Source organism: Aspergillus bombycis (assembly GCF_001792695.1).
Source record: "Aspergillus bombycis strain NRRL26010 chromosome Unknown contig00020, whole genome shotgun sequence".
Classification (NCBI taxonomy): domain Eukaryota; kingdom Fungi; phylum Ascomycota; class Eurotiomycetes; order Eurotiales; family Aspergillaceae; genus Aspergillus; species Aspergillus bombycis.
In genome coordinates, this window is record NW_019170022.1 from 68,895 (window position 1) to 83,559 (window position 14,665).

A 14,665-nucleotide genomic window follows, 5' to 3' on the forward strand; every position below is an offset into this window, starting at 1 on the left:
TTTCTTTCTATCAAGCTTACAGTATCTGCGGAGTCGTGAAGAAGGGTTGGTATTAAATGGACGACTATTATAAGATTGACAGATCTACTCAGGCCTCGATAAGCAGCACCACAGATTCATATGGACGGAGAGACCACTTGGAGCCAGAAAACCTCTCCTTCGCATCGCTTGCGCTGTCATATGTGTTCAACAACACTTCCTTCACTCTCTTCACTCCATTTGAAGAGGAATCCCACTCCAATGTGCCGTCAGTCCAGTTTGCCAGCACCAGTGCCTTCTGGTCCTCATACTGGCGGGTATAAGCGAAGATCTCCTGGCTATCCCGGTCGACCAGCTCGTAGTTTCCATATACAAAGATGTCCACATATTTCTTGCGAAGTCCGAGCACTGATGCCCAGTAGCTGTAGGTTGAGTTGGGGTCGTTGACCTGGGCTTCGGCGTTGATGCCGCGAGCGTAGTTCGGGTTGACAGACATCCAGGGCTTGACGTTGGGACCAGTGAATCCTCCGTTTGGTGCATCGGCCCATTGGACTGGCGTACGACCGTTGTCGCGGGACTTCTTCTGGTATTCCTGTCGGGCAATCTTCTGGATTTCAGGATCGTTTGGTAGCCTGTACACAATTAAACTTAGTATGCCCACCGAGAGCAGAAGGGGAGCGGAAATAGAATGCTTACCTCTTCCAGTGGTTGAGGCAGTCGATGTCCTTGTACTCTTCGATGTCCCATTCGAGAGGAACGTTCCCCATGCCAATCTCCTGGCCCTGGTATACGAACGGGGATCCAGCTTTCAATGCCAAGATCGTGGCCAGCATCTTGGATGCAATAACGCGGTCTTCCTCCTTTGCATTCGTGTACCGATCGACCGACCGCGGCTGGTCGTGGTTCTCCCAGTACAGGGCGTTCCAGCCATCATTCTCATACATGAACTTTTGCCACCTCTCAAAGAAGGATTTCAAGTCGGTCAGCTTCCAACTGCCCGGCTCAAATTTATCGTATGTACCATGGTCAATGTCGACATGCTCAAAGTTGAAAATCATATTGAGCTCATTCCGGTCATACTGCACCGCCCGAAGCACCTCTTGCGTATCCTTCACGAAGGGCATCTCACCAACACTGAACGTATTGTACTCCTTTAGGATCTTACCAAGCTCCTGGAAGTATTCGTGCAGCCGAGGACCGTTAGCATAGTACTTGTCACCCCATTGCCACGGGGTACGGGGGTCGTGGATCGGGGCATCCGGGAAACGCTGGTCCTTGCTGATGAAGTTGATCACGTCCATCCGAAACCCGTTGGCGCCCTTATCCAGCCAAAAGCGCATAATATCGTGGACGGCCTTGCGAACCGGGGGATGCTCCCAATTGAGATCCGGCTGCTCTGTGGCGTACAGATGCAGATAGTATTCCTGCGTATGCTCATCCCACTCCCATGCGCTGCCTGCGATCACAATTAGCCCACCCGCAACCAATCCCAAAAAATATCTATAATATATCAAGGGGCGGCCAGCTTACCCTGGAAATGCGACACCCAGTTGTTCGGCGGCTGGCGATTTCCCTGCTCGTCATACCTGGCCGGCCGCCAGATGTACCAATTGCGATATTCGTTATCCTTCGAGCTGCGCGATTGCTTGAACCACTCATGCTGGTCACTCGTGTGGTTGACTACTAGATCCATGAGGAGCTTCATGCCCCGTTGATGGCAGCCCTTGATCAAGTTTTCCACATCTGCGACCGTGCCGTATTCATCGGCGATGTCGTAGTAATCCGCGATATCGTATCCCATGTCCACCTGGGGCGACTTATACGAGGGACAGAGCCAGACGATATCAATCCCGAGGTTCTTGATGTAGTCGAGCTTGGAAATGATCCCGGGGATATCGCCGACGCCGTCATCGTTGGAGTCCTTGAACGAGCAGGGCCAGATCTGATATACGGAGCTCTCCTTCCACCAGGCACGGTGAATCTGGTTGGCGGGTTTGGCCATAGTGGTGTATGCGTCTAGGGAATACGGACTTTTTCCTAGAGTAACTGGAATTTACAGGAGAAAGAAGGGAGGAGGCTTCAGTTATTCTATATGTTTTGGTTCTTGTTGTTGTTGTTGGGAGGGGCAGCAGCTTGTTACTATCCGATAACACCCACCGCGGGGCAGCTCCTTTATCGAGCGGAGAAATTATCGGTGGGTGCGCGGCGGGCCTATGGACTTTCATGCTGGACTATAGCTCGCCAGGGGGAGCTTGTGAATTGGGGGTCTGACCAGGTCCCAGCAGCCAGTGAGACTGGATCGCAGCCTGGTTCCACTTGCACGTTGATCGAATAATGATACGACACGGAGAGCTTTTCGGCGGATCCCTTGCCGGTGGTCGATCAATCAATGGACCTGCTACGGACTTTGCAATTTCGAAGTGCGTGTAATCCTCGCTTGTATTGAAAATTATGCTGCATTTTTACCTTCATTATTTAGATCAAGATGAGTAAGAGAAATCAGAATGAAGTGCCACAACTCCAGTATAAGACATGTCCCTCCGATGGTAGCCGTATACGATCCAACAGTGACCTGGTAACCGTAGTACTCACATCTAACGACGAATAGTTACGTCCTGCTTCATAGACCGAAGAATACCCTGGACATCGGCAAAGGCCAATTCAGTCATTGTTTCGTGCCACAGCCTCTCAATGGCCTGTTTCCCTTCTGGCGTATAAAGGACAGTAGCGAATCTAGTGAAAACATATCTTAGCCAGAGCTGACCATGGAAAGATGCAGGAGGTATACCTACGGTCGAATCTGCCAGTCCATTAGAAAACAGCCGTGCGCTTCCTTGCCCTTCACCACCGTAGCGTCCACATACGTGGAAGCCCCATCCTGGACAGTCCGAGCAGTGGCCGCCTTCGCAAGGTAAATGACCATTGAGATAACACTAGAGACCTCACGGTGGAGCTGGGTGCCCTTGGTAAACCCCGGGTCCACCAAGTTCACCACTACGTCCTCCGCGGCACGTAGTCGGCGAGCTTCCACATGAACATGTGCCCGAGTAGTTTGGATGCGCTGTATTGCTCGGTCCAGTCGAACATCTTCGGGTCGTCGTAGGAGGGTAGGAGTGGAGAGAACTTTCTGTTGGGGAATGTTGCCATCAGAGCGGTTCCCGAATTGACGATGCTCAGCCGGCCAGGCGTCCCAGCTGGTGCTTTGTTCTTGAGGACAGGGAGGAGGAGAATGCAAAGGAGTACTGTCGATAAGTAATTTACTTGGATGACCTCCTCATGGCCGGTGCTTGGAACCACTCCAAAGTGCATTTTCCCCAACCCGGCATTGAGGATGGCGATGTCAAGACGAGATAGCTGACTTTCGGTGCGGCGAACAAAGGCTCGAACAGAATCGTATGAGCTCATGTCTAGTTGCCAGACTTCGATGGAGGCCATGGGATACTCCTTTCGGAGTGTAGATGCTGCTGTCTCGCCTTTTGCAGCGGAGCGAACGGCGATAATTAGATGGGAGAGATTGTACGATAGGAGTTGGCGAGCGCTTTCCAAACCCAAGCCAGTGTTAGCTCCTGTCACGATAGCGACTTGATCAATAAGAGTAGTGCCTTTCGGCGGCCATTGGGACTTCGTGCATAGCTGAGATTTGAGATAGATATTAGGGTAGTATGAAGTGGTATAGGGTGGCAGGTCTCTTGAAGCGGTCATTGTGAAGTTCTCACGAGTCGTGGAATTGAGGTTTGCCTCGGAGATTCTGGTGTAGGCTTGGTGATTATTGAAATTGTAACAAATGACATTACTCGCGTCTTAAAGGATTTATATACGCTCATCCCAAGGACATCGCCTCTCTGCCTGGAGTAGCAATTTTAAGTAAATGCGATATACTCTTTTCTCCCAAAAGGGTTAGTGGCCCTGTTGATAGCGGGAACAGCCAATAGAATGTGGTCAGCAGCCATGCGCTATTCCCGAATAGGATAACAATCGTTCAACCAATCGGCGGCAGTTGGATGAATCGTCAGCCCCAAGAGGCGCTTCAAATATGGCTGTAAGCGGACTTAACTCGCTTTCAGATTGTATCCTTAAATAGGTGATTAATCCAGGAAGCAAAGGCACAAGGCGTATTCTAGCTTGACTCATGCTCTCCTGGTTTCTCATGTTACTTCTTGCTTTGACATATCTTTGAAAGGCGGATCAGTTAACGCCGTGATTCATTCACGCATAGTATCATTTACCTCGAGGCGCATACTCTCACCATTCGGGTAGTGATGCTACCGATCATCGTATCAACGGGAGCGGCAAAGGCAGACCCAGAGACACGCAGGCTTATCAGGAGCCATGTCATGCTGGGCAAGAACCGGGGCAAATACCGACGTCCGGGGCGCGACGACCGAGCGGAGTTAGAGCACGATGAGACTTGTAATGAAAAACCTAGAACGTTGCGGAAGCAGTTTCGTCCGTTAACCAAGAGGCCTCTTTCCATCATCCCGCAGACAGTTGGCTCGGAAGTCTCCCTGCTCCAGTTTGCTGACACAGTGGAACCGGCGTTGGCTGTGGATATCGTAAGATGTAAGTCAAGGCTGCAGGTACAGTAAAGCCCTACTAAGTGTATCCTTACCGACGGGGATACAGTTTCGGCTATGTCGAAGAGAACCTTATTCACGCTGGAGAGATACATTTCCTTCCAGAAGAAAACCGACCAGTGGCACGATCTGTTGATAGTGGACCCTGTTTATCTCCATGGTATGGCTTTTATAGCGCAGGATTTCTTCGACGGACTGTCGGGTTGGCGATTTAAGGCCAACAAGCCGGCCTCATTACACTTCTTGAAAACACTCCAACTCCTCCGCGAGAGGCTGGCCCTTCCAGACGAACAAGCCAAAACGTCCGATGCTACGATAATGGTGGTTCTGTTTCTAACAACACATGCGCATATCAGGGAGGATCTTGACTCTGCCAAGAACCATCTCACGGGGCTTCATAAAATCGTGGATCTGAGAGGTGGCATGGCCAACTTAGCCTACGATGTGAACCTGAAGACCGAAATATACCGGTGAGCAAGTCGACCAACATTAAACAAGCAAAGAATAAAGTCCCCTAACCTTGACACAGATCTGACTTATCAATTGCACTTCAAGCCTGCACAAGGCCTCTTTTCTTCGATGACCATTTACGGCATTCGATGCTGACAGCACCAACTCTGGGTAAGCACGCCAACGAACGATTCCTCGAACACATAGACGATGATCTAGCCAGGACATGGAGCATCATGAAGCGATTTTGTGTCCTCGTTAATAAAGCCATCGGAGCGCAACAAAGACTGTCCATGGAGTTCTTCATGGAGACAATGACTTCTGTGATGTACCGCCTGCTCCATATCAAGTTCGAAACCGGCTCGATTGCCGAAGCCATCCGCCTCGGGCTTCTGGCCTTCTCTTCCCATATCTTCTTGCAGTGGCAGGATATCCGACGGCAGTATGTTCAGTTCTCTGCTTCTTATAAGGACAGTCTTGTATCTCTCAAGTATCTAGACGGCGTCTCGTCTCATATTGTGCTTTGGCTCTTGATGGTCGGCGGTATCTCAGTCTTCGGTACTTCTGACGACGAATGGCTGAAGCCTTGGCTGCGGGCTAATAGTCAGCTGTGCAAGGTTAAGTCATGGCCAGCCATGAGAGGTGTGTTGGAGTCATTTATGTGGATCGGTGTGATACACGACAAGCCTGGGAAGGCTTTGTTCGAATCGGCATTGTCACAATCATCTCCCGAAGTGTACCTGCCCAGTATATGAATGATTTGTTTAGCCATGGGAGGTAATATCATAGTTATATTCCAAGTTCCACAGCCCGCAAATCTGTGCACATATTATAGCATGATACTTCTCCGGGATAGGTAGATGTAGTGTGAACTCCCATATGTGAGGTTATATCACTCTCTTCATATGGTATTTTCTCAATGTATCAAGATTCAGCCAAGATGAGTAGCATTAAAGTTCCAGTGACAACACGAACCAGCAATCGAAGCTCTCACTGCGTTGATGTCCTAAAGTATATACGGTCCCACTTTACCCCACAGCAGCGATAAGGCCTCAACAGCCTCAGGCAGTCAAATCAAGCCAATCCCCCTCACTTCCATGATCTCAAACACCGACCAGACCTCCAAAACCACACCCACGTCCAAAGCTCCCCCCAAAACAGGGACCACACGACTTACCCTCCCTCACGAAGCCACACAAGCCCACAGACTCCCCAAGAACATATCTATGACGTAACCCGCCGCAAAAACACCCAGCAATTCCTCTCCAATACATACACACACACAGACACCTTCAACAGACATCCAAAATGACCACCGACGAGCCAACACCCGCACACCTCGATCCCCAAACCTACCCACGCCACCTCACCGATGAAGCGCAAAACATCCACCTCGAACTCACCTACGCGCCCCTCAACGCGCAAGCTGCACTCGACAAAATCTCCTCCCCCGCCGCCGGCGCAAACGTCCTCTTCCTCGGCACCACGAGAAATACCTTCGAGGACCGCCCCGTCGCACAGCTGAGTTACACGGCGTACCCACCCCTGACGTTCAAGACGCTAGCGGGGATCGCGCGGGACGCGGTCGCGAAACATGGGCTGACGGGGATTGTCATCGCGCATCGGTTGGGGGTTGTGCCGATTCGCGAGGCGAGTATTGTGATTGCGGTCAGTTCGGGGCATCGGCGGGCAGCGTGGAGGGCTGGGGAGGAGGTCTTGGAGATTTGTAAGGAGAAGGCGGAGATTTGGAAGAGGGAGGAGTTTGTCGATGGGGAAATGGCGTGGAGAGAGAATAGGGAGAGGGATGGCGATGGGAAGGTGGTTACTGGCAAGTGAGGGTTTTCTGCCTGGTTGGTTATATATATATGGTGAGTTAGTGATGAGAGATATGGGTCCCATGTGCTGACCGGTTCTAGATGGTATATTTTCACGATTTTACGGACGCTCATATCATGCTACATGCTATCGACACGTATCTGAGTAGGGTATTTCTATTGTACATACTTTTCCACGCTATTCGTACACTCTAGTCCTTCCTCAATGGCTTGCCTTCGCGCTTCCAGTCGTTGATGTGCTCCATGATGACCTTGGTGGCCGAGTCGGGGGTGTCCTGGCGACCAATGCATTCGACGAAGTCGCCCTCGGGGTCTGTACAGCGGAATTAGCTCTCGGACGGTATACTATACAGACGACATCACTCACCCATCAGGTAGAAATAGATACTGTGGTCCACCAGATAGTCCTCGCCCGGGTTCACGTGCTGCGGCGTGCTGAAGTACACCCGGTACTGCTTGCACATGTTCTTCACCTGCTCGTACGTGCCCGTCAAGCCGATAATATCTCCGTGGAACTCTTGGAGATACGAGTGCAGCACCTCGGGGGTATCGCGAGCAGGATCGCAAGTAACGAAGACAGGCAAGAAGATGTTCTCGCCCTTGGTAGCCTCCTTCACCTTGTCAATAATCTCGGCCATCTTGTCCAATTCGTCCGGGCAGATATCAGGGCAGTGTGTGAAGCCGAAGTAAACCTAGCAGACTGTGATCAGCTCCATAACAGGCATATACAGCTTTGTCCCAAGAACATCGAAGAACTTACAAAGCTGTACTTTCCCTTCAGATCCTCTTCGGTAAACTGTTTGCCGTCCAAGTCCTTCAACACAAACGGGCCGCCAACCTTTGGCCGACCAACTCCCTTGCTCATCTCTGCGATGCGCTTCCGCGCCAACCGTTCCTTTTCCACCCGGAAATACACGATCATGGCCGCACCGGTAATGACGAAGAGCAGCGCGGACTTCCACGAGAACGGACCGGTGGAGTTCCGGGCCTTCAGCTGGCCCATTGTGCGTGCCCGAGCACGGAAAGTAGTCGTGCTGAAGGAGCGCTGAGAGGAGAGGCCATTGTGTCTGAGAGTCTGAGTGTATGCGGACCGGGCTGGTTTTGTTCGGAGAGAAACGAAAGCGTTTTGCGACGGGATTGATCGGAGGGTGCTGCGTTCGAGGGAGGGGACACTGGAGCGCGAGGCTCGTCCAATCATTTGGACGAGAGGTCTCATTGTCGATGCCATTGTGTCGAAGGTAGAACTGGACCGGGTTTGGGAGGGCAAGAGAAGAACGGTGATCGTGATGGTTCGAGATCTCCGGCCGGAATCCGCTGTTAGCGCTGTGGCCTGAGGTGTCGGCACATCATCCTGTCACGTGGTATATTGGTAGCCTTAGGCAGCAACCCGTATCCCTTGACTCGAGCGTTTTGTGCCACCTTCTCTTGTGCTTTGCATTCGTTTCTCGTTGATTGTTCCTATGCATAATTACTGCACACGGCAGCAAGTGAATATCCATGTCGAGATGTCTGGAATGAAGCTTGGCCAGTCGTTGAGAAACATCTTGGTCCCAAACTGTCTCCGATCGAATGGCTGACCTACATACTACAAGACACGTCTGTCGAGACCATCTGAATCTGCCAACATGGTCGGGTGCAATGGAAATTTGCATGAATCAGGACTCTCAGGAGAGAATGGGCAAATTCTAGACCCACGCTGTCATGGATGAATAACCGCAATCCATCGATCCGCATTTTCCGCGAGTAACCATGGCTACACCACCGTCATCGCGACGTTAGTCTTACAGGAATTCTGACAGTCCTTTGCCACCCCCACAATTCCAGATCTGGGGAGCCTTTGAATTTTCCTTCTCATGGATTGTTGGACTGCGGGGTCCTGACTCGATGGCTGCCTGGGCCGTCCACTGTTGCTTGCCGTAGTGTTCAATAAACTGCTCAACTCCACGCTTAAAGCCCAAACAAGAAAGAGGTTCAACGACTAAACATAGTGGATGCTGCCTATTGGATGAATCAATGCCAAATGGCCAAGAAGTTATCACGCTTTGCTAAACAGAACACCCATGTTTGTATCAATCCCTGACTTTCGAGCTGGCCTACACTGCATATTCCGGGCTCATATCGAGCTCTTCGAAGAAGGGCTTTTTACACATCGGGCATTGATTATGAAATCCCAAGAACCAGTTCTCCAGGCACTCTCGGTGAAACACGTGGCGGCATTGAAGCGTGTGGATCGGGTCCTTCTTGCGGACCTTGTCAAGACAAATAGAACTAAATCGACAGATCAGTACACCAGACGGCGGACCTAGCCGACGAGCACTGATGGAGAGTAGCCCTACCAGGTGAATATATGATCCGATTGTTTCAGCGGGGATCGTATCGTTTGAACAGACAACCACCAGATTTTGAAGGGCTTAGTGGGGGCAACTCTTTCCAGACAGTCTAATCGTCTTTCCATGCTGTCCTGGGCAGGTACATTTGCTATGGCGGGATCCGTGGCCCCGAACGCGAGACTCGAATACGCGAGACAGTAGGATCTGAGTAGTAACCTGCTCTCACGGTCAGGTCTGGTATATCAGACGCAGGTAGACAACAGTTTTGTATCCAAGAGCAAGGACGAACAGCTGTCTTACCAGATGGCAGTCACAACGTATACAGTTAAACACACTACCAGCAATACTTGGAAAGCTAAGCCGTCGTTATTTGTATCTGTGTCCTTCTCCGACGTTGACTCCATCTTCCAATCAGGCATATTCAAGATGAGACTTAAGTAATCGGGAGATATCTGGTGGATCCTCTATAATTAGACCAGAAGGGAATTGTCTCAAAGAATCAGCTGTTTTATAACGGATGGTCAGCTAACCTCCGGAGATGTTGTGTCATTGGAAAAGCGAGGCTCCTCAACCATGGAACCAGGCCGTAAGCCCTCCCCATCCAGTTGGAGGTGTTCACTCCCAACCGCGTTAAGCCGTGTGTGTCTTGGAAGAGCCTGTGCTACATTATCTTGCCATAGAGGAAAAGTCCTCCGGCGATGTTTAGTGTGCGGTGTGTGATCTGAGCACGGATCGCTGTGGGAGGATTGAAACGATCGCCCAACGGATGGATTCGCAAGGATCGCCCTCTGGCTGCATATGTAACGTGACTTTCGATGGTTTAAACCTTCTCGTCGCTGCTCCAGAAAAGAACGTGGAATCTGGTCTTCCTTTGGACTAGGATCGAGGAAGGTACCAGTGATCGACTACATTCGCGATACAGAAACCATGAATATCATATGACCTTTTAGAGCAGCGAAGAGTGGTATAAATATTAGGGACCCGGCCAATATTTGTAATTGCGATGTCACCAACTTCCATCGGAACGACATCAAGTCTCGTCAGACGAACTTCCCGTTTGATTAGAAACTGATCAGAATACCGGTCGAAGAATACTAGTACTCAAGGCGCATTCCGCCACATGGCTTTGGCTTGAACTGTGAACTGACATATCCTGGAATTAGTACGAGATGCCATTTCTGTCCTACGCCCATATACTTGAGCTCCAGCAACAGCTGGAAGGCACCCGGGCGCGGGTGATATGCGCCGGCTCTGACGAGTATGCTGAGAGCATTAAGCGATGGAGTGATACGTGCGAGAAAGAAGCTGTGCGTATAACTTTGAGTCTGACCGGGGCATGGCAGAGACCTCACAACAAATAATGCTCTGTCCCCCCTGAATACTCCCTACAAAGCCGTTGCTCAGTATCCACGGAACATGCCTCTAACGGTACCACAGGGCGCAGTAGTCAAAGTCACATCCACATCCGAAGTCTCTGAAGTGGTTGAGTTCGCCCGAAAGCATCGTATCTCTTTCGCGGTCGAAGCCGGGGGACATTCCACCACTGGGTCCTCGGCATCTCATGGTGGCATTGTCATCAGTCTGTCCCAGATGCGGAAAGTCCTCACAGACCCCGCTTCCAAGACAGTTTGTGTACAAGGTGGTGCTATCTGGCAGGATGTCAACAGTTCCACGGCTCCCTACGATCTAGTGGTTGTAGGTGCGACTTCAAGTCATGCTGGCGTCGCGGGGTCGACACTGGGGGGAGGATACGGATGGCTGACAGGAAAATACGGTTTGATCATGGACAGCCTGCTGAGTGTCAGGATGGTACTCGCAGATGGGTCCATCGTCGAAGCGTCGGAAACTACTTCCCCGGAGCTTTTCTGGGCGGTGCGAGGTGCCGGACAAGCCTTCGGTGTGGTGACTGAGCTTGTCTTTCGTGCGTATGATCTGAAACACCACGTATTCGGGGGCGCTCTTTACTTTGCACCAGACAAGCTACCGGCGATTGTGGATTTCGCCAATGAATTTCACCGTCGCATGGATGAGAACAGCGGCCTCCTGTTTGGGTTCACGGCGCCCCCGTTTATGACGGAGACGGCTATACTGGTCATTCCTTTCTACAATGGCACCCGTGAAGAGGCAGAAAGTTTTTTCGAACCCCTTCTATCAGCCGAGCCTGTAGTGGGGCAAACCGATATGATGTCTTATACGAAACTCAATGCGGTGGCTAATGTAGAACCGTCTCCAGAGGGCCGCAAAAACATCAACGGGACCAACATCTCTCTGCCACTTGACACCGACTTTGTGTACGACGTATACAGCCAATTCGACCGGGTAATGAGAAGCTGGAGGCGGGTGGGAAATAGTGTGCTCATGTTTGAGCTGCTGCCATATACTCACATCCTTGAAGTGCCATTGGATGCTACAGCCTGCATTAATCGAAGCCCGTACTACAATGTTGGCTCGGTCTTCTGCTGGCAGGATCCAGATCTTGATCAGAAGATGTTGACAGAGCAGCAAGGCATCATCTCCAAGATCGCCAATTTCAAATCCCATGAGGAGGGCGAAAATCGGGTGGCCGCATATGCCAACTATGCTGGTAAGTCCCACCAAGAGTTAACCATGGTCTCTAAGTGCTCCTGGTGCCGTCACTCATGTTGACGCCCAACGACACAACCCAGTGATTGACATTGAATAGGGCACAATGTCAGCGCTGCAAGGCTCTTCGGCGAGAACTTGGAGCGGTTGCAGCAGCTGAAGAGAACCTTCGATCCCAATAATGTGTTCAGAAAGTGGCACGACCTCCTCCATCTAAAGAACGAACCACACTCAGTGTAATCAGTTTGCGACAGTAAACACCCCTAACAATTCGAATCCATTTTCCAATCTGTTGATCACTGTAACATCAATCTCACGTTTGATAACGGGCCCTTTTCCGGGCCGTTGTCAATTAGTGCATAGTCCAATCTTTGGTTCGGTAGAACACGGCGCCAACAACCAAATACGGGACGTCCCAAGTTTTGGCCCATGACTGTATGATTGGCCAATTGTGTGACATCTGGGGAATTTGACTTCGCTTCCGGGGTCCAGAATCTGACTGTGTCATGAACCCTATTGCAGGCCTGGAAGTGATTTCCTTCGAAAGAATGTTCCAAGCTACAGACAGAGAAGTTTTGTCCATCTGGTAACTCATACCCGTCTTGGAAGGTGTCTCTCAAGCTTGTATTTCACCAGAGAAAGGTTGACAGTAAAACATACCCCTTATTGGACGGCATCCAGGGCCACGCAGAGTCGATCAAGAAATACAGCTGTCAGTGGCCTGTCCCCCATGTGGCCTAGACGGGATTCCCACATCGCACCCTGCATTCTGTTCCGTGGAACTAGAATATGACACCTACATCCTGGAGCTCGGCTATACGATCCATGACTTCCCATTCAACCGGGACTGAAGGGGTCGAGGCAATGTATCTCATTCGACCGCCACCGTGGCGTCTACGAGATGCAATGTCCTCTATGGCTTGAAAAATGTTATATAAGGGCGTTCATGTAGGACAAATTTCACATTCCATTGCCTTGTACTTTACATATATTCTCCTAATACACACCTTGTATAATAACACTTAATCTCTTCAAGTGCTTTGAAGCCTTAGACACCACATATTTTCTTTTTGCTTCACGCTGCTCAAAACGCCATGTCTTCCCTGCTCGGCAATACTCTAACCAACAACCTCCACACCCTGAACAACATAACCTACTCCAAGAACTACCACCCCATAGCCATACATGACTCAGAATCCACTGCAAGCTCCCCACCAGAAAAGACCCTCCCGGTACCGATGTCGCACCATGACCATCCATTAATTCTACCTCCTGCGACTGAGTTCGACACGACGCACAAGTCTCCTCGCGAGACCTCAACGCGGTCACACCGGGACTCACCCCGAAGACCAGCGAGCGCGTCTAGCAATAGCCAGTGGGGTAGCTACAAGGGGCTGGATAAGGACGCGCTCAACTCCCTCCAGGAATACTGCAGCTCGTTTGATCAAGTTCGACTTCTGAAGCGGGGATTACAGACATTGACATGATGTGCTTCACAAGAACACGCATTGTCGGGCGTTCTTGGGCAGCGGGTGTTTGGATTTGATGATGGAGTTATATATTTCTAGCAAGGCGTTGGGTACCATGAAGGACTAGATACCACATCTCGGATATACCGATATATTGTCGATCGTTTATAACCTTCAATATACCTACTTAATGTATTTATTCTATGTGGATTACAACGTTACCACAACAAACCTATCCATATCCTCCAAAACATTATAGTCATCGCAGGGCCGGGTATCCACACGGGCTATAACCACCATCCAACGGGACAAACACCTCCCCCATATTCCTCCCCAAACGCCATCTACTACAAAAACCTCTCTGCAGAAGAAATGCAGTTCGTTATCTAGATCTCCAGACAGGCCTAGACGTGCCTAGACCATAGTATAACCCCAATAAGCTCGCCGTGCAGGCCACCGTAACCGGCGGACCGTCGACGCGTGAACCACAGTTCCCTGGTAATGTGACCGCTACCATACGGAAAAGTTAGATTCCTTCTTTCCCATCTCCGGAGTTTTCCTCGGTGTCAACTTTTCATTTGGTCTGTGTTTGGCCACAAGGGCTGGGATGTAACCCCATTAAGTAATCTTAGACGGATACTTCCGTCTCGACTCTCGACTCTCGCTCCTTGCGTCCGCCCTCCCCTTCATCCCAACGTTTCCTTGCCCGTGCCATGTTCCAGGGTATGTAAGGGGGGAACATGTTCGTTCCATGGCAGGTTGCCATTGGAGGGGGCTGGGTTGGATGGCAGGGAAAATACGTAGGAAGGCAAAAACTGAGGGTAAACGGAATTCAATTCGTCTGAGCGAGGAAGGAGACCTGGCTGTCTAATTTCCCCCAATTGACCATCGTTCATTTCTGTCAAGAGACCAGTTTCTGTAGTTCTCGATACCTTCGCCTTCAAATGTTGAAGTTCCTTAATTATCACGCAAAACCTCTACAGAACTAACATCTCCCAAGGCAAATTGACGCTGCCGCCAAAGGTAAACATGTTGATCAACGTGACGAGTCAGAGCCCTACGTTGGTGGGGAGGAAGGGGACCTTAAATCGCCCCTTGCGTAGATTAGCTACTTAGTACACGACCTTGCGTTACTTCAAATCCTGGGAAATTCACCCACTGCTCGAGTATTCGCTCCCAGCGGAATTAGGTTATGGTTTGACGTTGTGGTTATCTTAGAATGACGGGTAAACGTCGAACAGAACCTTCCTTCAGTCTTCCTGCCATGCCCTTGGGTTCGTGCGTAACCTTAAGTGGTCTCTGTGGTGTGGTAGATCTAGGGATCAAGAAATGGAAGACTTGCGAAGACTTGGAATTCTGGGATTGTCTCAAGTTCAATTCCATGACGGGTTGCCCTTCCTGTCGTAGGGTTGCTTAATGTGAGTGATCGACATACCTGTGCCGTT

At 50.6% G+C, this 14,665-nt stretch overlaps 7 protein-coding genes across 7 annotated transcripts; 4 read left to right on the plus strand and 3 right to left on the minus strand.

Moving 5' to 3' along the window:
* Positions 1–88: 88 nt before the first annotated feature.
* On the minus strand, positions 89–1,981 carry ABOM_003237 (glycoside hydrolase family 13 protein; the record flags this gene model as incomplete). The annotated part of the gene is made up of 3 exons (XM_022530367.1): positions 89–611; positions 676–1,435; positions 1,510–1,981. 3 exons carry the CDS (start codon positions 1,979–1,981, stop codon positions 89–91), a joined length of 1,755 nt encoding a protein of 584 aa, XP_022391494.1.
* Positions 1,982–2,573: 592 nt separating this feature from the next.
* On the minus strand, positions 2,574–3,681 carry ABOM_003238 (uncharacterized protein; the record flags this gene model as incomplete). The annotated part of the gene is made up of 3 exons (XM_022530368.1): positions 2,574–2,712; positions 2,772–3,106; positions 3,241–3,681. 3 exons carry the CDS (start codon positions 3,679–3,681, stop codon positions 2,574–2,576), a joined length of 915 nt encoding a protein of 304 aa, XP_022391496.1.
* Positions 3,682–4,196: 515 nt separating this feature from the next.
* ABOM_003239 (uncharacterized protein) lies at positions 4,197–5,758 on the plus strand (the record flags this gene model as incomplete). The annotated part of the gene is made up of 3 exons (XM_022530369.1): positions 4,197–4,539; positions 4,603–5,023; positions 5,083–5,758. Coding segments are annotated over 3 exons (1,440 nt in total), but the record flags the coding sequence as incomplete, so codon positions are not given.
* Positions 5,759–6,311: 553 nt separating this feature from the next.
* ABOM_003240 (molybdopterin synthase catalytic subunit) lies at positions 6,312–6,839 on the plus strand (the record flags this gene model as incomplete). The annotated part of the gene is made up of 1 exon (XM_022530370.1): positions 6,312–6,839. One exon carries the CDS (start codon positions 6,312–6,314, stop codon positions 6,837–6,839), a length of 528 nt encoding a protein of 175 aa, XP_022391538.1.
* A 190-nt stretch (positions 6,840–7,029) lies between these two features.
* Positions 7,030–8,066, minus strand: ABOM_003241 (SCO family protein; the record flags this gene model as incomplete). The annotated part of the gene is made up of 3 exons (XM_022530371.1): positions 7,030–7,151; positions 7,206–7,530; positions 7,599–8,066. 3 exons carry the CDS (start codon positions 8,064–8,066, stop codon positions 7,030–7,032), a joined length of 915 nt encoding a protein of 304 aa, XP_022391539.1.
* A 2,271-nt stretch (positions 8,067–10,337) lies between these two features.
* Positions 10,338–11,991, plus strand: ABOM_003242 (FAD-binding oxidoreductase; the record flags this gene model as incomplete). Its single annotated transcript, XM_022530372.1, has 3 exons — positions 10,338–10,459; positions 10,512–11,752; positions 11,852–11,991. 3 exons carry the CDS (start codon positions 10,338–10,340, stop codon positions 11,989–11,991), a joined length of 1,503 nt encoding a protein of 500 aa, XP_022391540.1.
* Positions 11,992–12,845: 854 nt separating this feature from the next.
* On the plus strand, positions 12,846–13,238 carry ABOM_003243 (uncharacterized protein; the record flags this gene model as incomplete). Its single annotated transcript, XM_022530373.1, has 1 exon — positions 12,846–13,238. One exon carries the CDS (start codon positions 12,846–12,848, stop codon positions 13,236–13,238), a length of 393 nt encoding a protein of 130 aa, XP_022391485.1.
* Between the last annotated feature and the right edge of the window lie 1,427 nt (positions 13,239–14,665).